The 22819-nt window shown below is 35.3% G+C and overlaps 1 protein-coding gene across 1 annotated transcript in view; it reads right to left on the bottom strand.

Moving 5' to 3' along the window:
* CTTNBP2 (cortactin binding protein 2) overlaps nucleotides 1-22819 on the bottom strand; it is an 88747-nt gene that overhangs the window by 36307 nt on the left and 29621 nt on the right. Inside the window, exons 3-6 of the mRNA XM_051636337.1 lie at nucleotides 19263-19487; nucleotides 12383-14045; nucleotides 5741-5944; nucleotides 363-462 (exon numbers count right to left, since the gene is read on the bottom strand). Coding sequence (XP_051492297.1) covers nucleotides 363-462; nucleotides 5741-5944; nucleotides 12383-14045; nucleotides 19263-19487 — 2192 coding nt within the window. The remainder of the gene's footprint in view (nucleotides 1-362; nucleotides 463-5740; nucleotides 5945-12382; nucleotides 14046-19262; nucleotides 19488-22819) is intronic.

A 22819-nucleotide genomic window follows, 5' to 3' on the forward strand; every position in this document is an offset into this window, starting at 1 on the left:
ATCAGTGCCAAAATAATTTCTTTCCTCCTTCCTCTGTTAATCCTGCATTATGCATGACAACTCAAAAAAAAATTAGAAATTCAAAGGTGTGATGCCCAACTAGAACAGTATCATATTGTGGTTACTAAGAATACATGTTCAGCAACATAATAGCTGCAATTGGAAACAAAACAAATGGAAAATATTAGAAACAGAATGGCAGATGAATACCAGTTTCAGTAGATGCTTTCAATAAATGATAGTTAAATGCATTTATACTTAAGAATGCAACAGTTATGTAATGAAAAAGGTATATAATATAACATAAAGAGAGCATAACATTAAGTAATAAGTGACGGGCAAAATCTTAAGACTTCACTTACTTGACATGTCCCTGAGCAACTGCTGAACACAAGGGTGTAAAGCCATTTTTATCAGCAGCATCAACTTGTGCTCCTGCAGTCAGCAGCAATCTCACACAATCTATAAATTGAGCATAAACACAAACTGATGCAACAAGAACAAGACATTAAAGCTACCAGAAGTTAAATCTGCTCAATGGGTGAAAGCAGTTGGTATTTTTTGACTATACATCACACACCTTAGCAAAGTAGATGCTCAGAAGTGCTGTGCAAAAGAGAGGTGAGACCTGACTCCCTGGGGGATCACCACTCTTTTGCAGAAAGGCCTCAGGTTCTACTGGTATCCAAATACATGCCCATTGCTGGCAACTCCCAGACTGTTAGCTAATTCATCTCCAAAGTGAGGAATTCAAATTATCCACAGCCCCCAAAGGCAGCACAGTCCCAGCAGCAGCCATGTGACACATCCTAAACACCACAGGCACGGGGGAGATGCTCACAAGTAACATGTAACTCAAACAACAGGCTGGCCAGTCTTGTGTCAAGGACACTTTGACATGGGATTGCAATGACAAGCAAGATAAATAAACTCAAACCTCCCCAAACCATTCCCATTCATATTTTCCAAAATGACATGCTAAAAATAGTACCAGCCTGATTCCAGCATCCTAATTACTTAATTACATAGTAACTGGACTGCTTTTCATCCACAAATTGGAATATCTTTTGACGCAATTAATTTTGAAAAAAAACACTTAAATCTGCTCTATAGCAGATTTTTACAGACCAAAATAAAACATGCCTTTTGTAACTGAAACCACTACATTAAAAATAAGCTCAGCTAGAACAGCAATTACAAACTCTTGACCTGATTTCTGAGCAAGCTTAATGTGCTCTGTTCCAGTACTGGGTAAGATCCCAGAGCCAAGCTTTGCTAGTGAAGCTTATCTCTAGATATCAGAAACATATATTCAGGATTTCTTAGAAATCTGACTAATCTCAACCATTCCTTAATATATTTACTCCTGTTACAACTCTTTCAAATATTAATATACAGATGTTGTGAAGTTGACTGGATACATAATTTAACAATAAGAAATAAGATTTTTAAACATCTTCTCAGTTTCTTAAATAATTAATCTCATCTGAAATGGCGCTTTTTTTTTTTTTTTTAATTGGTTGTCAGGATTAGCTACCAGGACTTCATCTGTAATAACTTTTTTAGGTCATAAAGCTCTCAGTTAACTAACTTACCCAGTGTTTTCACATGTAAGATAATACCACATAAAATAAAATTATATTGTTAATAATTTTGTAACAGAAATAATACTCTGTTAACAAATACATAATTTTTCTTCCTCTTTCCATTGTCAATCCCAGTTTTATAATAAACAATTAACTTGAAAATACAGATTCCTGCTTGATATCCTAAAATACTTCTAAAGGTTATGGGGGATGTTGAAAACATTTTCTTCTGGCAGTTTCTAATATTTTGCTAGAATACCCTTTGGTTTCTTCACAAAGCATATATTAGCCATGCAAAAGACATGAAGAACGAACAGAGCGAGAGCCACCTTTCTAGAAAGGTATGATTAACTCACAATTATTGATTGGCAGATCATTCAGGTGGTAGCTTATCTATGTGAAAATACTGTTTCTTACGAAGATCACTGAAAAGAGATATTTATTCTCAGGGGTAGGTGCAAGCATGAGAAAATACAGTGACTTTCATGAGACTTACCATGTGAGCTAGTAAGCTCTACACAACCTGTTCTGGTGGCATATCAAGTAAAAGAGCAATAACCTCCTAGAACCCTGGATCTTCTGCATGGACTTTTGGTGGGGATTTGGAGAAGGGTAATTTGGGTCAGCCCAGACTCATTAACTCCAGTTCCCTGCTGTCTGCCACAGAAGTAATCCGATGTGGAGAGGACTGGTCAGAAGGGCAGGCACAAAACAGATACTGATGCTGTTACTCATTCCAAGGTTTGATCAAAGCAAAAGCAAAACATGGAAGCTTAGTAGCAAAAGCACCTGGAAACTTTACTGCTTCCTACCACAGCTGGGTAGTTAGTTCTTCCAGAGTGCTGGCAAACACCATGCGCATACATCCAGTGGCTTGGCAGAGCTGACTCCATGGACTGTAAGTCTCTGCACCTTGCTCCTTTCTACTTTCCACAAAATTCCAGTTTTTCCTATCAATCAGGCTGCCACAGCCTCCATATACTCAGGATAGAAGTTGTATCATAAATGCATATGATTAGCACATAGCTGAGTCCAAAGGATGATGATATTATTCTTTTCACATCTCTCAGTTTCAGGAACTCTTATTATTTCCTTCTCTCTTTCTCAACCACTTTGTGTGTGGCAGAGAATGGTCAGGATTGGCAGGACAATACAGATATGCAGATATATTAACTAAGTGAACTACTGTACATGTTATCAAGTGCAGAACAGACTGAAGTAGTTAGTTAATGGATCAAACCAAGACAGCCTGACAAAACAATCTGTTCATCTCTACCAGTCTAGTGGTTAAATCATAAAGTCAACAGTTTCTTCATGTCCATTCAAACACAAAGAAATTATTCAGTGTATCTTTTTATGGTGGTTCTCTCTCTCAGACATACAGAATTAGGGACAGTGTGTGCAGGAAACAAAGTAGCTGCTATGAGCTTCATGTGGAAAAACCCTCAGCTGCAGCTCTAAAAAGGCAACTGTTTAAAAACAGGAAGGCTACACATTTTGCAAATAGGACAATTAGGAAAGAATATTTGAGCGCTCTCTTTCCTCATGAAACTCCATTTTCTCTGCAGATTGGACTGGGAGTACATAACATGTATCTGGTTACCTTTCTCTAGTTATCTACACATCTCAACTATGGTATTTCTTTACTTAAAATGTGTGCAAATCATTCATTTTCCACTTTTCTCAGTCTCTCAGTAACACGTTTGTTTCTGAACCACTCACTGTTCTGGCTCTTAACAAGTTCAGAGCTACTCTTCTTCTGACAAACTATTTCCCAGGAGAAATCAGAAAATCTGGTGACTTGACTTAGAAGAAATAAGGGGTCCTGCAAATCTCCAAAGCTATTTAGTTCCTAACTCCAGATTAAAGGTATTCTCAATAAATTAAATAATGATGTGATCATCCACCAGGTTAATTTTAGGGTTGAAAGGTCTTAAGGGCTTTTTTCAACCTAAATGATTTTGTGATTCCAAGGGGAAAAAAAACTAGCACAATGACAGTAACTTACCATTGAAAATCTTAATCAAGGCAGTGAAAAACAATTATACAATATATTATTTTATCCTTCTTAAATTATATAAATGTAATATCTTTACACCTGGTTAGTTAAAAAAAAGGTTATTAAAATGACTTTTAAAAATAAGATATTTATTCTTATACTTCCTTTCTTAAGCCTATATATTTTTACATGAATTTGTTTTTAAGAGTCTCCACTTTAAAGAGCTGCATCTATTCATGTGCTTGGGAACAACTCCAAGTAAAAAAGAAAGGATTATAGATTAAAACTAAGCACAAAAACTGTTCTCCAAAAAGATTATAAAACTACTACTCTGAATTTTACTATAATGTAGTAAGGAGACAGCAATACTGCTGCTGTGTGATTCCCTCATTCAGAGGGAATTATGCAATTATTTGTACAATGAAGTGTTTTTCATATCTTGTCAACTATATATTGAAGAGCAACACTAAAACTTTTGTAATTTATTTTTTATTTTAGAAAGTAAAAGATACTAAACAATTACAGGATGCATATGCATGTATTTATTATTGTGTTTTCATACTTGTGTCAAGTGCCTCTCTTACTTATAATTTTGAAAATAAACCAAAAAACCTAATTGCCTTTGCTGTCAGTAAGAGTTGCTCAGTAATTGTAACTGTAAATGAGGGTGCTTGGCTTGAAAGATTTCAGGAATGCAAGATGAGTAAAGAAGAATTGGGTCAATTACTGACTCTTACAGCCAGCAGCAATGATAAATAGATGTAAGCCTAAAAGAATCCACAGAGTGAGGCAGGGGGAAAGAATGTCACACAGTGTAATAAACTTGGACTCTTAATACTGAAGATTAAAAGTTGGAAAAAAAAAAAAAAACGCCAGATAAAGAAAATAATAAATAAAATAACTTTTCATATATTCTAAGGGTCTGGCAACAGCAAAGAATCTGTCAGATGAAAAGGTCCAGATGTTCCCATGAAGTAAACCATAGCACCTAGCAAGCAACGATAAAATATACTATGCTGAACAAAGGGAAAATTCTGCCTATCCCTATGCCTGGTCACAAAATTAACCCCGAATTTGTCAGAAAGATGTACACTCTCTGCCTAGCTATGGATATTGGATCCTAACTTAGACCTTTAAAATAGTCTCTCTCAATACTATTCTGAACATTGGATTGGGGTTTTCCAATTGTGTCACTAACAAACACATGGTTAAATAAAACAGCAAAGTACTCTTGAAAGCAATGGCTTTAAAGTCACTTTGTTCCATGTTGTACTGTGAAGTAATATCTTGATTTTACTAAAAATCAACAGAAGTTTTGTCATTGGTATTGGTGGATTTCATCTGTAGTGTCCAAAACAGCCTAATTATATTATTTGCAATATAAAAATCTAGGAAATTTTTACATAAGTAGAAAAACCTACAATAATGTGTACAGGAATTTTAAAGAAAGCTGCTTTTTGAGAGCCTTATGCTAACAGTCTGAAAATTGTTGCTTGGAGTTTGTAAATATTTCATAAAAATACTGATAAAATGTGAAGACTGGCTGTTGGGTGGTTCAAGGGTGCTACCTCCTCAAGACTGACGGTTGGGTTAGTGGGGAAAAGAAAAATGTTAACTACCTCAGTAAAGCTTAGAGAACAAACTAAGGCCATTTCATCTAGTTTAAAAATAAAGACAGTTTCTTTTATTTCCCAAGTAACACAAGACTCTGAAACAATGTTCCATCATTTTCACCTCTGCTGGAGAAGATCAAAACACTAGTGACGACCTGTTCTTTTCTGCTTACTCCCTGTAGAAGAAAGTTCTTTCTTTCAAGTTGCCTTTCCTACAAAAGATCCTCTGCTTGTCACAGAACATGGGGTGATTATATCTGGTAGCTTTTTATAGGAAAGGAGTGGAGAATTAAAACAGATGTTCCTGCAGAATATTAGCACAAGGAAGAATTTTTTCTGAGTTCCAAAATTCTGCCTCTGAAAGTACCACTTATATATATGCTATACTTTGACTTTTGTAATATCATCTATATATATTGGTTTCAATTTCACATTTAAAAAAACCCTCAAACATGCATATGACCTAATTTAATATTTAAAATTAATGAAATAAGCTTTCACTACTTCACTTGAATGTTGTAACAAAATTTAGAATCGCTTACCTGTATGTCCATTCGTAGCAGCAGAATACAAGGCAGAAGAGCCATCTTCACAAGAGTAATTAATGTCCAGTCCTTCTTCATTAAGCAGCATTGATAATAAAGTGACATTTCCCTGGGCAGCAGCTTGGTGAAGAAGGGTGGGCCTGCCACCCAGGGGGACAGGACCACCACTTGTTAACAAAGGGGTTAGGGAGGAAGACCAGCCTGTGAGTTAAAGCAACAGAAGTTAGATGGAAAACATACAAATAAAAGCTCTGCATTTTCTGTGTTCTCTTAAAAATTAAAAAGGATCTTCAAAATTGCAAGATTAGTTAGCTGAGGTTTTGGAATGATGCGTTGTCTATATATAAGAAAGTATTCTGAAGAATAAAAACTCGGTGCAGGAGCTATGGTTGTTAATGCAAATGAACAGGATTTCATTACAAAATGTTAATGTGAAACTTGTAATGAGCTGCAGTAGCAGCTGGGTGACTCATAAAACTTCATACTATTAAAAATCAGAAACTAACAAAGTTTTATACATGTGTTGGTTTTTTTAATTGCTGATATGCTGGGAAGGTTTTTTTAAGTATGTAAAGAAAGATTTTTGGAACCAAATACTTAATTTAGTACAAAATTTCATCCTCCTTTACTGTCTTAGTGCAAACTTTAGTACTTATATCGCACCTGCAGTTCTACAGATAAATCACAGGGAGAGCCCTTAAAAACTTACAAGTGTCTTTTACTAAGTTTGAAAAAAATGTGGAAATAATTTACAAAAATAATACAGAAATCAAGATATTTATTATTGAACTGTACCTTAAGGTTATGTTCCTTTTATTCAGCAATACTTAAACAATATACTGTAAAATGCTCCAGTGTGAATGAGTAACAGGTTATATAAAATTTACCAAGTGAAAGCTTTAAGTCACCCTGTTAAAAAATAATATTAAATTAAAAGCTTTGACAACTTAAAGAGTGATCTTGGTAAAATGTTCTGTTCATTACTTCTCAGCTTTAGTAGGGAGTTTGTTAAGAATATGAAGTTTGCTGCATAAGTCATAGAAAATTTTGTGCATTCTTCCTTGATTAAGGACTGCAAGAGAAAATAGGAGAATTATTTTTTTTTCTTATTGTCACTATTACCTTTAGAAAATCCACATTGTATTTCTCTCTTGAATAAATAATTTTGTAATCTGTGGCCACACATAAACTATTATATGAGGCTGAAATCTGACAATGCAAATCAAGTTTACTGTGGTTCTGCAACACCCAAGTCTGAAAAGAAGCTACAGGACAACACCTCCAGCTCCATCAGGCTGATCAAGTGCTACCCAATAGATAGCACCTAGAACTATAAAAAGCATGTGGCAGTAGTCTACAAGGCTGGGATAATCTGTTCTACATATTGGAAAATGAAAATTAAATATGGAAGTTCCCAACAGATTTCTATAGATTTGGGAACTTCGCAAGATCTAGGTAAATGTTAAATAAGGTCCAGACTTATATAAGAATATATTATCTGATCAGCTTCAATGAAGAGCACAGAGTTTGATCCCAGCTCAGAACAACAAAAAACTAAATGCTTGGAGTATTTTCATATTTGTTTCTAAAGTAAGCTAAATTTGTAATTTCAAATGATATTTAGTACTTTTGTATATAAAGGGAATGTACTTGTAGTATTTTCACAATGTTATCTTATTATTCAATGTATTTATTTGATATTGATTATAAAAAGTAATCACTGCAGCTGTGAAGTTACCTTACAAATCCAACTTTAAACCAACAATAAACCATTAAGTTAACTCCATCATTCAACTCTTAAGCTACCCTCTGACTATTAATAATGTTTCTCCAATATTTTTAATCAAGGATTTTTATTTTCTTAAGCTTTTTTAAAAAATAAGCCATATAAAAAGTAAACTGCATCCTTTAAGTTGTAAAAAAATATTTTTTCTACTTCCAATACTTGAGAACAGTTAATTCTCACAAAATAACCAAAAGTCTGAAGAAAAACTTTTGCTCTTCCTTTCCATTATAAAAGCATTTTTATTTTTCCATCTTTTTGTTATTCCTTAAAAGTAACACTGCTGCAGCTGTGAATATATATACATAAATATATGAATCTATATGAAGGTTTTTGCACTTGTGTAGTTTTTACTGTCTTGTCATGGTAGTTAACTTACAGTGGACATCGCTTGGATGGCACTCCAGATGCTAACATTCTTTGTCCAAGTTATACTGGAATTATTTGGGGGAATTTAGGGAACCGAACACCAAGCTTTAGGCATGAAGTTCACTTTGCCAACAATTTTGTAATATGAATAGTATTTCTGGGTTCCCTTCCTTATTGAAAATAGTGCACGCTTTATTTGTCAGGTTTTTTGTTTGGTTTTGTTTTTTTGTTTTTAAATGCATCTTAAACAGAAATTCCAAAATAAAAGGAAATTTTTTTTGTGCTGTATGCGGTAACAATTTTCATTTCAACTCCTTGAAATAAAAAAATATGTTATTGCAATTCAGTGATGAAATTCATTTTACTCTGATATCATTCGATGAAAACCTACTGAAAAAAGATACAAAAACCAGATAATAATATAAACATAACTAAATCTTCTGTTACCAATATAAAGCAATATAATAAAGCTGAATTAATCTGACACAATACACCAACATTAGAAAATACCAATAAATAAGGCACACCATTACAGATGCAAAAAGCTAGGAGATGTGAAGCATCTGTGAGTTTGTAGGGCATGCAGTGATGAAGGGCAGAGGGACAGACAAAAACAGCTTCTGGCATCAGCTTCAGAATGTGAGATGGTTAATTCCATAGCCCAGATCAGTCTCTCAGCCCCCTCCTACTTCTATCTTCTAAGCCAATTGGACAGAGAGAATAAATCAATCATTAAAGAAATGAGCAAAATAAAAGACCTGCTTCATTGAAGAGTGACATAAAAAGCGCAAAACCAAGAAGAAAGTGAAAGCAGAAATCCCAGGGGCATGAAAATCCAACTGCCTACATGCGTTTCCAGTTTGAAGTCTTACAGCCATTGAAATGTAGAAATCCAAACAGAGCAGAAGCATTTTGGCACCAGTTCAAAGGCTGTTGAAGTTAATGAAAACATTGTTGCAGATTTTGAATCAGGCCATAAATGTTCATTGTGATTTCTCTATGTGCAGTCTTTTCAACATTAATGACAAAAGCTGGTGTCTTTTCCTACCAGGGATTAAATGAGCAACACCCCGTTCATTGTCCCATCTCTGAAAGAAGGTATAATCATATTAATTTAGTAGAACAGGTAACTGAAACAGTTGGTGCTCTGATTTTAAGTTTGCTCTTAGTACCTGCTCTTCCTAGAACCAAAGCACTCCCTAACTGAAAATCAGGCTGTTGATATGTTCTTAAAGCAAGTTGGGCTAACTTGGAAACTGTTTTAAAATTAATGAATACAATACTTCAGTGATTATCAGTTCTTCTGTCTCCACAGTAAGAAGAAATGCAAGTTTATTGACAGACAAACAAAAAAAATAAAGAGGATTTTCAATGTCTTTTTTAATATGTTAAATTTTGTTTGTGTCCTTGTTTAAAAATACTGACAAATTCTGGCTGAAGCTCACTACTTACTATAGAACATAATATGATACAATTCTCTGCTGTAACTGAAAACAAAATTCAAATTCTAAACATTTTCCAGAAGAAGTAAATAAAGCAGATTAAAATCAATGAGAACATTAATAAAACTGAGTCTGTGCCTAGAGGGCATGAAAATGCAGGTATAGCAAAGAGGTTTCAGTAGTATTTGTAGTTTGCGAGATGCTGTTCACCTCAAGAAAAGTCATACTTAAAAAAAAGAAACTGAAACTAGAAAGTAAGTTATATGAATTCAGGCATTACTGACCACATTGTCTTAATGAGAACAGATTTTATTAAATTTGGTTTATCTTTTCTAAGAAAAAGACTATTTCCAGATACATATATATTTATAAGAGCTATTTTTTTCTTTTTTCAACATATAATCTTGAAGGAAATGTCTTTCTATTCTTGCACAACATCTGTTTTTAGTTCTGCAGTTTGCCAAAACCCTTGGCCAAAAGAGATTAAGTTCCCTTAAAACACATAAATGAAACTGATTGGAGAATAAGTGCATTAGTTTAGATAAAAGACAAGGGAGTTCCTGCATATTTACCTGAATATTGCAGATAAAGTTACTGAAGTTCTTTGAGCCTGTTTGTAGTCAGTAAAGGAGGGATATTGAATTAATATATCTGTATTAATAAAAAAAAATCAGTAGACCACTAACTAGAGTTTAAGCAGTCTTTCTTTGTGGAATTCAGATTATGGGATACGTTTCCCATTTGCAATTGCAAAAATTCACAAATAGCAGTGCCACTTAAAAATACTAACAGTGTCAAATGTTCAGAGGAAGGATTATAAGGGGATTAAATGAACCCAAATGTTTTTATCCCTTCCAAAAACAAGTGAATGGAGTGTAAAGGAAGAAAGGCAATCTGAACACATAAACTAGCAGAATTAAAAAAAAAAAAAAAAAAAAAAAAGACAGTTATTTACAAAAATCCAGTCTTTGAGAATTGCCTCTGAGAACTGTCACAATTTTTATAAGAAACCAAAATTGACTATTTGGCCTATTTAAAAGGCTGATTAGTCTCCTAAGAAAAACAAAATTATGCTTCAAAGTTCAAAGCACAAACTAAACCAGTTCATGGAGTTATGAAGTCAAGTGATGCTAACTTAATTTTTAAGATAGAGGATTTATTTTTTTTTTAAGAATAATAAAAAACTGTCCTAAATTATTACCAAACATCATCTATTTAATATAAGACTAACAAATATACACCCTAACTCATGCTGATAGGATTTGTGCAAGACAGCCACCTGGTTGCAAAACCTATTAACATAATAGTTGATTTTGCCAATTATTTATTGTATATTAATAAAATCCTTTTAATTTTTTAATGAATTTTTAGTTCCATTATGGAGGCTATTTGCATCTGAAGACAAATGAGGTTTGGAGAACATCTGGAATACTGGAGACTAATTAGCTGACATGGCAGTCAGACTCAGCCAGGAATAAGAATTTAAGATGAAAATTCAGCACATCCATATGAAAAACAGGAAACTAAGAGGCAGACATTAAATACCACAGTTGTTTAAGTCTGACACGTAGTAGACAACTGGAAGGTAAGATTTATGAGCTCATATTCTTATGGCCACATCCAAATAATAAAATCATGTCTACGGTACTCCAGAAACATACAGAAAGTCTTCAATGAAGTGGAATGGGAATAAAATTCCTTAATATTGTGAACCCTGGATTCTCCTATACATACAGATAAAAGTCTGCCACACGTTGCTTTTGGAACACCTTCTCTAAGACTGGTGACTGAGTTCAACTGCCTCATCAGACAGTGATGCAGCTACAAAGAGAAAGTGGTTAGTTGTGTGATGGAAGCAGACCAGCTGTGCAGGGGTTTTATACCCAATAGATGATGATGAGTGGACTAAAGTTATGAGGTACTGAAGCAGCATAACTGAACTCAAAATCACTGTTGAAAGTTTGACACCATTCAAGCATTCTTCAATGCTGATGAAAGTTTAAGGTGCTCCATAACTGTGTGTTCATCTTTCCTCACTGCAGTGCAAGTTAGGCTTAAGAGGAGCTTCTACATAATGCTTTTTCTAGCTAGTGTTATTGATCCCAGCAGGGAAAAATGATGACAAAAATTTCATAGGAGACCTACAATTAACTTGAAGTTAGATCAGGGCTGTCTTTCTTCATTTAACTGCCATCAAGAAGATAACCTGAAGTTGGCAGCAAATTAGGGACACAAATTAAGTCCCTACCACAATGCAAAAAAGAATAGCAAACTACATGCACTGACTACAGACTGAGATTGTCAACATAATATTTAGATTTTAAATTTCTAGAAAACCTTTGCTGATATCTGTTGAGGCAAACCTGTGAGATGTCACACACAAGTACTAACAAAGCCTACATCTATATGCTTTGTTAGAACTATAGAAGAAGAACTACACAAAGAATTACAGAAAAAAGCGTAACTATAGGAAAATGGTAATAAAAATGAAATGTCTTGTACTGGTATGAAGTGAAATATATTTGAAGCTGCATTGTTATCCAGGCAATTATATACCTTAATGTGCAACCATCTAATGCCATAGGAGAATACAGTAGCCCCAACTATGTCCTGTTTTCAAAAAGATTCATAAGCATTAAAATACATATTTCACGGAAGATCACCAGCAGAGATAATTTTCACAACATTACTTCAGACTGATAAGGATTTTGAAGTCCAAACTAACAGCATTCACAAAAAAACCAAGGAATTTCTTTAATATACAATAATCTGCAGCCCATTTACTTTTAACATTAGTCCCCGTTACCTTTAAAAAAAACCCTTCAATTTGGAGACTTCCTTGAGGAAGCAAGCTAATTTGTGACATTACTAAATCAACAAAGGAATTCCCATACCCCTGGAATATGGAAAAAATGTAAATTAGAATTTCAGCTTTCAGAAAGTAAAACAGAGACAGATATAGAAGATAAAGCAAACAAGAGATGTATAGGAAAACAAAAACATTATTTTAGAGGGAGACAGTTTGTAGCATATCAATCCCTTTACCTGATGCTGTTACCAGGAGGCTGTCTGAATCACATGGTCTACAGGATGAAGCACTAACAGGGTTTATGGAGGAGCTACAGGCAATGGTGGTGGGAATGACAAAGGAATTTTCTGAACATGCAGGTTGGTTCAGTCCAGGGAAGTGGGAAGGCCAGGCACCCACCTGAGATGAGGCTATGGCTGGTATGGCACAGCCTGCAGGTGCCACAGATAAATCTATAGCAGGTTTTGGTGGCAGCTGAGGTGAGGACTTAGAAATAATTTCCTCATTTATTACCCTGATTCCTTGTGGTGAACTTGAAAGAGGTGAGGTCATGGTTTTGCTGTCAGTTTTTGCACTTGTATTTGGGGATCGACTACTATCCATTAAAACCTTAAGCTGTGGGTGTGGTGGAGAAGGAGTCTGCGAAAGCCCTGGTTTTTTAGGAGGAATAGGTGGAGGATTTCCTCTGTCAATTCTTGATACACTGGGAGTCTTTAAATTGGTTCTGCCAACTGGGGGGTAAGTGCCAACTTCCATTGAATGTGATGTCCCGGGCCGTGATGGAGCACTGCCCTGAGGGCTTGTAAATCTTGAAAGGACTTGGGTAACAGTATTTCGAGCTACCTGTTTGGCAACTAGGTTATCACGACTAGTAGGGGATACATCCCTTGAGGGTGGACTTTGGGTTGTGTTTCCATTTTGGTCTTGATCGTTCGCATTTGCTTGAAATCTGAATCTAGCTGCTTGAATTCGTGGATTTAGGCCTGGATGCCCAGTAGTGTTGGCAGATGGTGAATGCAAACTATGCATAGATGAAGTGAGTGAGGAATTCTGAGCTGCAGCAGTCGGTGCTGCAGGGGTGCAAAGGGAGGTACTATTTGAAAAAGGGGAAGCACTACTTGGTAAATCAGGTGATGAGCCTGTACTTGGTCCATTTTCCTCAATTCTGTTTTGATTCTGTGTAAGAACAGGAGTTGTGGGAGGGAGAAGTTCACTAGATGAAGACTGCCTATCAATAACAGGCTTCCCAAACGCTGCACTGGCACACACATTCGTTTTCATATTGCCAGACACTAGTGGGTTCACTGTAGAAGGCTTTACAGATGCAGTCAAAGGCAATTTCTTGACATTATCTGTGCTACTGTCCATCACTACAGTATCTGTTTGGCAGGCAACAGTTCTTGAACTTGGCTCTTCTGTTTCAACAGCAACAGAAACAAGACTCCTATCTTTATTTTTATCTTTGTTTTTGAGAGAAAGATTAGCTTTACTTTCATTCTCCTTTTTTAATTGCTCAATCAGTTTGATCATTTTATCTCTCTCTTCTCTGAGGTCACTGGTGTGCGCTTCCTCTCTATGAAGTTTGGCACGCAACTGCTCTCTCTCTGTGTCAAACTCAGACAGCTGCTTTTCCATTTGAGCTTCCATTTGTGTACTCCTTTGTTTCTCAGCTGCAAGACACTCCTCCAATTCAGTAGCCTTTTTCTTTTCCTCTTCAAATTTTGCCATCACTTCTTCTAGTTTCTGAGCTTCCTCTACAATTCGGCCAGACAACTGCTTACACTCCTTCACCAGCATCAATACTACATGCTTATTCCTTCCTCGTTCTTCTTCAAGACGAGCGGATAGCTTTCTGTGCTCCAGCTCAAGACTCTGTAACTGAGATTTTTCCATTTCCAACTGTAAGAAAGCATAAATAAAAATTCTCAAGAACAAGATGGAGACTTTCAACATAACCTAGTATTAACCTGACATTTTAACCTTGAGAGGATGCCTAAAAGGAACCTATCCACTCCAGGAACGTGATTTGTCATATTTAACACAAGTGCTTATCATCTTACACAAGCAAAAGACAGACAGGCATCTTTGACCAGCAATTCAGAAACTAAGTAGGCCCATCTAGCTCCCTCTGTTGACAACACAGAGATTACCCAAAGTGATTAAATGATTGTGATTCTCAAGTGAGGAACTACCTGTTCTCCAGAAATTAGACAAAAGACATCACAGGAAGTCCTCTTCTCAGTAAAGGAACCAGACAGAAGCAAGAGATGAGCTTTGCAAAAACAACTTTGAGCCTAGAAATGAAAGGTTTAGGTTCTAGCTCTTCCTCAGACTGAAATACTGAGTCTATCATGCCCATAAGTGTCTTACATCTTGCTTTAACGTTTATAAATAAGACATTCATTCCTAAGACCAACTTTTTGGCACAGGCACAAATATCTTCCAGAAGATCTCACTAACATCAGAGATGCATAAATTATATTATAAGCTAGAATAAAAAAACCCTATCCATTATCTGCATGTATTAGGTAACAGTAATTTCCCCCCCCCCATAGACTCATAGAATCACTTAGGTTGGAAAAGACCTTCAAAATCATTGAATCCAACCATTAACCCTGCTCTTCCAAGTCCAGCACTTCCAAGTCCAACAATTTGGGTTGCATTACTATTAGTAGGTATTTTTAAAATAGTATATTTTTTTCAATTGCTTTTCTAGAACAGGGTCTTTGAATAAAAGCATAATCAGCAGGCAAGGTGAATTAGAGGCGAAAGAGGTAGGTGCTGATCTCTTCTCACAAGTAACTGGTGATAGAGCAAGCGGGAATGGCCTCAAGCTGCACAAGGGGAGGTTTAGACTAGACACTAGGAAGAACTTTTTCACTGCAAGGGTTGTCAGACATTGGAACCTGCTGCCCAGAGAGGTGGTTGAGTCACCTCACCTGGATGTGTTTAAAAGCCATCTAGATGTGGTGCTTGGGAATATGGCTTAGTGCTGGACTTGGTAGGGCAGGGTAAATGGTTGGATTCAATGATCTTTAAGATCTTTTCTAAGTGATTCTATGATATAACTCAAAATCTGTTTCACAGTGGAGGGGCTCCACTGGGGTTTCAGAGCTTCATCTCAGGTTAACCAATACACTCTGTATAATGCATTTCACAAAACAAAGTCCACCTTTTCTTAAAAACAGTGTTAAATACATAAAAAATAAGGTATTGCACTATCAGTCATTGCTAAACAAACAATACCAGCAACAACCTCATCAGTTATGTTGACAGTACAGCTACAAATCTAATTAACAAGCTAGTATGACAACATTCTATTTAGGAATATTTTTTTCCCAAGTATTGCATTGGTTTTTTTTGAAGCATCCAACAGCATTTGGATGCTTCACAAGCATTTCAAAGCAAGTAGAGCATCTAACAGTTTCTTTTTTGTTAAAACAGATAAAAAAATAATGTGAAACTTTCACAATTTTTAAAGCTTGGAAATGCAATAAGATTACAGTGAAAATATTTTAATCAAGATTTTCAATACTTTATTATTCCTCCTTTTTTGCTGTCAGAGGAGGGACTGGTTCTATAAATTAGCTGTTGTGAGTTTATATTACTTTCAAATAATTACAAGCAGACTTTAACTTATAGCTGGGATGAAATCAGCTTACAATACTACTACATTATATTCTTTGTAAGCATTGCATAAAAATAAAAAATCCATAATAGAAATACAAGTCCTCTATTTGATTTCAAATTGACAAGACAAAACATTAGTTCCTTGTTTTACATTGTCTCTCATGACTGTCTCTTCCCCCTGCTCCGTTGCCCTTGTTTTGGCTGCATCACCTTGAATAGAAAAAAAAATCTCTGAATATTCACACTGCATGTTTTTCCTTTAGGTGACAGATTTGGAGTTAGCTGTAATTATTTATGAGTTTATGAACTAACTCTGACCTGACTTTCACAAACTGTACTATATGCATACACTAAATCATATCAGCAATGTAAACATCTGGAAACGTGTCCAAGAGGGATTTGAAAAGGGGTAAAAAAATGTTACAGAGAAAAATGAGTGTCCCACAACAAACTAACCAGCAAAGGCCCTTCAAAGGTGAGAGAGTTCATGCCTTGTGAGAAAAGGTCGAGGGAGCTTGGCTTGCCTAGTTGAGTGAAAAAAAGCCTGGAGGATGATATAACGGCAACATACCACTCACTCCATTTGAAGGGCCCTTACAGTGATGACAGAGCCAAATTCTTCTTGGTAGTGGCAGGTGGGGCCCCATAACAAAAGTGAAGATCAAAAATTGCCCTTTAAGAGGCTCAGTCTTGAAAAAAAAGTTCTTAATGAGGCTAGCAGTGCATAAAGACTGCAGTACTGACATTCCTGGGCGTTTCAGGACTCGGCTAGACAAACTGACAGATGACCAGATGTACTGCTGGTGATAATCTGCTTTAAGCACAAGGTTAGACTAAAATCACACCAATGGACCTCTTCCAACCAAGGCGTCTGTCTGTCTTTGAGCATGCATCCCAATACTAAGTTCTCTTGAAACACTTGACAAATCAAGAAATTTTGATTATCTGGCTTTGAGTTCCCAGGAAACATCAAAATTAATTTAAATAGCAACTCCAAGAAAAGGCATTCACAGAGATGGAAGCACATGGAGATTTAACACTAAGCAGATGGGATCTGGGGATTAGATGTTTGGTATATGGTAAGCCTGTGATTGACAGTCATTTTGTACACATCTTTCATTTTCTACATTCTGGCACATTGTTATGACTTGCTTTTTTATGATCAAATAAAAATTTTATTAAAAAAAAACAACTAAGATCACTATATTCACAGATAGTAAAGTCCTCAGGAATAACAGTTCAGTCTGAGCCTGTTAAAGTCCAGTAATATCCAAAGAAAATAAACACCTCTGTACACAGACTTCATTTCTTTGTGTAAGACTGAGACAATGAGGTAATTCCAAACAAGAAGATAGACGCATCATGCATTTAGAGAAGGAGGAACCACTTTTGGAGGGAGGATGTACAGCTGGCTCAGTATTTGGGTCATGTTTGTCGAGGCTTAATTTTTTTTTCTTACTTTGGGTCCCCCTATTTTGTCAAACATTTCTAGAAACTCAGAATACCTTCATCACCTACTTACAACAGAGATATTTGAGAGACAGAGAATAGACAGAAAAATGGGGAACTAAGGAACAGTAAAATACTGAATAAATAGTTTGTGAATTAATGGAGATGGCTGAGAGATTTGTCATCTGTTGCCACAAACCCAAGCAGTTTAATAGCATTTCAAATTGTCTTTAAAAGAGGAAGATGTAAGTTCTGTAGAGAGTCATGCACACAGATGCTCAATACCATGCATCCTGTGTTATATAATTTTCCTATTTGTTACAAGGAGCAAAAATAGTAGACATAAGGACACACTTTCAAAGCAATGTAAGTTTTTTCAAGTGTGGTGCTTGAAAGTTTAGCTTGAAAGTTACAGACTTCAGAATTGAGTTGTACTAGAGGCTTAAATACTTCTCAAGGTAAGACTTACATTGCAAAATAAACCAAGATGAAACTACTTCAGATTTAAAGAAAATACGTCATGTATTCTTCCAGGAAACAAAAGACAAGGGCATCCTTTTCTGTACATACAGACTTAAGAGACTTGGGAAATAACACTAGGCAAAAAAAACCTACAACAACCAAGCTCCCTCAGCCTTTTCTCACAAGCCATGGACTCTGTTGCTCACCTTTGAAGGGGCTAGAGCTAAACAAAGAATTTAGGTATGAGACTTGTGCCCATGCACTGAAACAAGAAACTAATCCTATTGTCCAGACAGATGTGACAGGGTTTCTCCCAATATCATTCTTCAGTCAGAATAAGCAAGCTTACTCGCTCTTCCTATGGTGAGACAAACTCTTCCCCAAAATCTCAACTTACAAAGCATAAGAAGAAGAATATTAACATCTAAGTGTCTTCAAAAAGAAGTGGTGTAAGTACAAGTAACAGTTCACTACATAGGCCATTACACTCTTTTAATATTTGACTATCTTGCATACAGTCTAGCATTATTCATTTTTTTGCATGTGGCCTCTGTTTTTCTGAAGTATTAACGAGCAGGGATGCTTAGATTAAACTAAACAACCAAGATAACACGAAAAGGTTTGGTGATTGAGTTTAAGCATGTATTTCCAGCATGCTTCCAGTCCTTCTGTGTGCATGTGATTTCCAAACAGCAATTACTACCAAAATCAATTTTATGCCTATTGCCTTAGCACTGTTTTTTTTCTTAAACATCAATGCAAAACCATCACCAAAATGTTATTTCACAGCTGCTTGAAGATGTTCAATCCATCTTAAACCCAGTGAGGATGATTCAATGCCTAGCAAGCATTTATTTTCCAATTATTCAAAAATACCTGGTCTAGATTAGTCTATTATATTTCTGTTCCTCTCTTTCTTCTCAGAAACCCCTCTCCAATGTATTTTTAATTAGCTATGCTTTAGGAATTTATGGGTTGAATATTAGTGAAACGTGTACCCAACAAACAATTCCCTTTCAGAATGACATTGTTTTATCTTCAGCGAGACTTTCTTTGCAACATACTTGTCCCAAAATAATTTTTTCATTACAGAAAATGTTCTAAATACCGCCCCCCCCCCCAAAAAAAAAAATATAAATTTAGACTTATACTTCGTTTTTACTGATTTAGGAAGCAAAGCCACCTAATATAAAATGCAAATAAATAATTTATTTTATGCTATTTAGGTTAGAATAAAAATAACAGTAGCTCCTCTAGGCTTTAGTGGTGTCAGTTTAAAAACATAGCTGTGATGATGCCTTCTCAGCTCACACTGAGATATCCAGTTTTATACTGCATTGACATGTCGGATTATATATTTCATTTATTCCATAAGTAGAGACAAATTTAGGGATCAAATGAGGTGCGCACAAAAACTATTACCTGAAAATCAGCACCTCACTATTTATGACAATGAAGCGATGACATTTTAACACTTGTAATGACAACCAAGTTAGACAAAGATGGAAACTAAGTAAGTGGTATGAAAGAACAAATCAAGAGAGGGAAAAGGAAAAGAAGTTGGTAGCAGGATACCTTCTTTTGTTTGTTTTCAGCAGCAGCCAACTGAGCTGACATTCTTTCTTGCATTTTCCTGCAGTGAGCCATAACAGCTTCTAAAATGGACAAAGGGTTCATGCATATTGGCTTCTTTTCTTTATCACCAGCTCCTGCCTCAAAGTCTCTCTGAAGAGCCAAGAATGGGTCACTCAGATTAAATCTTCCATATCGCTCCTGGATAAAAACCTCTTTGCGCCGGGCCTAACAAAAAATCCAAACAGACAAAGAAATAAAACTAAATGCATTTTTAGAGCACCTCCACATATAGAAGAGATCTAAACCACAGGGAGAGCTATGTTATTTATGTTTTTTAAATATTTTTGTTAGGTATTTGCTTACAATCTCTAAAATAGATACAGTGCACACAGGTTTCATTAGAGTCAATACATTTCACTAGATAAAAAAACCCCTTTCCCTTCTCAATTCAATACAGAAATATCAATCCAGAGCAGTTTCAGAAGTATCACAAAATAATATATTGTAAATTGGCTGATACATGGAGAGGAAAGAGAAGAAAACCACCCTAAAATAAAGTTTTTTTATTATTATGTATGAAAACGATGCTAGTAAAAGATATTAAAATATGCCTTGTGTATTTACTGTACTACCAAAGTATTTTTCAAATAAAAAGTTGACAGTATATTTGCACATAAAGAGACTTTCATAAGTAATGGCAGACAGAGAGGAAAAATACTGCAAAGTATCTTCTGAAATTAAGATACTTAATTCAGGGAGAAATTAATGATAATATGTTTCTTCATATCATTATTTTAAAACAATTATATTTTCAAACTACCATATAATGCTTTATTGTCATAACAAAAAACGCTATACAATAAAGATCAGAGATAGTTCTGCTTGACAAATTTTTGGTTCTTCAGTCCAAAATGAAAATGAGATCAGTTTCAAAAAATGTATTTTTATACATTTATACATTTTATACATTAATACATAGTACACAGGAAGGCCTGAGATAAGTACTGTCTTCCAATAACCTTCACAGAAAACATTGTTCTGAAATCTCAGGCTTAAGACCCACCTAATTTGTAGGGGAAAAAGAAAACCAAATCAAACAACAATCAAATAAAAGCAAACAAGCAAGCAAATAAAAAACCCAAACAAACCAACACAAAAAAAACCCACTAGAAGCTCACGGAGTTTATTCAGACCTAAAGTCTAGCCAGGCTTACAAAGTCAGGTAGTGACTGGTTGAAGAGGCAAAATTAAGCTGATACAACCTAGTCATCTCTTATTAATTGCCATTGCAAATAACCCATAATTAGTCTAATATTTTAATCCCTTGGTTTAACTTAGATTTTAAAATAAAATAAAGTAAAATAAAATGAATAAAAGTAGCTACTTTCAAAGGTAATATTAAAAAGACACATGGGGAGGGGCTTTATTTGTAGCTTGTGGTTCTAGATGCTGAGCTTACAGGACACCATGCAGCTTAGGACTTCAATCCACATGTAAAAGAAACAAAACAAAAAACCTGGCCCTAAAAGGATTAAAGTGCTAAGCAGCCAAGCAAAACGGCAAACCCAAGCAAGTTAAAAATTTAATTGGAGATACAGGCACAATCCATACAGAAATTATCAGCATTTTAAGTGTCACTTAGATTATATAACAAAAGTGAGCCATCAAAGGAAAAAACACTGATATAGCAGCTCAGCTGTAAATAAAATAAAATTAAACAATAACCAAAAAAAGACAGACCACCAGAGATGCCATCCTTAAATCCAGAGACCAACAGCAAAAAGTCAAAGGCACCCCCACTCATGTTGTTAAGGAAATACAGGTAGACAACCAGTGACATCATGTGCATTTTCCTTTTTTTCTATAGCCTATCACTAGCTGTCCTCTCAGCTCATATTGTATGCATGTACCTGCCAAAATGATAATGGGTGTTCAGATCCATCAATTAAGGAAAAGATGAAACTATATAGAAGAGAAGAACTCAATCAGATAGAAAATCAAAACAATCAGCTGGCATTGAGAATTAAAGTGTCAACAGAAGAATCCGAAAGCTAAAGACTTTGGAAAAAGCAGTAGCTCTCCAACATGACATTGTTTGGGATGACAGACCCTGTAGGGCTGAATCTGTATCTGTACACCCTCAAGCACAGGGTAAAACAGACTGGCAATTCTCAAACCATGAGCAGCAAAGTTGTCTCAGGACACTTCCAATTCAAAAGGGAGCTAAATGCAAAATATTAAAACAAATGTTTCTGTGTTTCTATACAAGGACTAAAACTATAAAATAAAATATTGGGATGAGGATGCATAATTTCAAATGAAGTTATCAGAAAAAAAGGTAAAGCAGAAGCTTGGTAGAAGGGAAGCAAAGAGTAGTTCCCTAAAACTTAGGCACAAAGTGGCAGAAAGACCAGCTAGGCTTCATTTTTTCTACATTATTTCTCCATCTACTGAATAATACTTCTGTCCTTTTGCATTTCACTGACATACATCAGATGTGAGAAACAGAAATACTAGAATCCAAAATTTTTCTCTGTTACATCATCTTACAGCACTGAATTTAAAGTCACAAGAGTTAGTAGCAACATCATGATAACTGCTTTTTTTGGCACTAATTATCTGGGAAATATAAGGTCTAATGTCATACAGGTAATTAATCCATTAAAATAGTCTCTGCATAATTCGGTGATTGTGTTAGTGGTGTCTCCTATATTAATTTCAATTGCACAGCAATATATACAGAAAATAACATTTAAAATGTTGATTTGTGAATAATTAACTGAATGCATTTTCAAACAGAAAGTGTTCAAAAACAGAATATACACCCGCTACAAGAGGCAATCAGGACTGCTGCATTGTGAAAGGTGCTATATGAATATACGAAACCATCAGCTTTATTTTTCTGTACATACTCATTTGCACAGAGACTAGTCTTTTAGTGAAAAGATCGAGATTGAAAGTATTTAAAGGTATAAAAAGATGTCCATGGGAAATCATTATTTTTGCAGTCAGTGGTACACAGAATTAAGACTTAAACTAAATTCTCCAACAGGTAACTGCTAATGGAAACTGACTGTAAGCACACACAAATGAAGACAAAATATCTGAAAACAAAGAAAAAAAATCTTTAAAGAGTTAATTCATGGAATTCACTACTGCAGTAGAGCAAAAGTTTAAACTTATTTACAACAGCTTTTTAATTTAGTTCAAGAACATCACATCTCTTCAGAGCTTTTAAATCCTTACACAGGATCTGAAACATTTAAAAAGGAGACAAAAATAAGAGTGCCACTACTACTTTAAAAGAATGAAACCCCAAAGTTCCTTTGCAGACAGTCTGGTCTATGGCAGTACTTTAGATCAAGGATAGAATACAAGCTTATACTAAAAAAAAAATAAATAAACAACTCTGAAAAAACACCTTGAGAGGAGTGAAACATGATCAAAAGGTACGACACAACATGTCTTCAAGGAAGAGCTAAATAGAAATACAACTTTTCAATGCGAATCAGGGACAGCCAGGGAGAAACATGCTGGAGTCTGCTCACTGACAGGAC

The sequence above is a fragment of the Apus apus genome, chromosome 1 (assembly GCF_020740795.1).
Source record: "Apus apus isolate bApuApu2 chromosome 1, bApuApu2.pri.cur, whole genome shotgun sequence".
Classification (NCBI taxonomy): Eukaryota; Metazoa; Chordata; class Aves; order Apodiformes; family Apodidae; genus Apus; species Apus apus.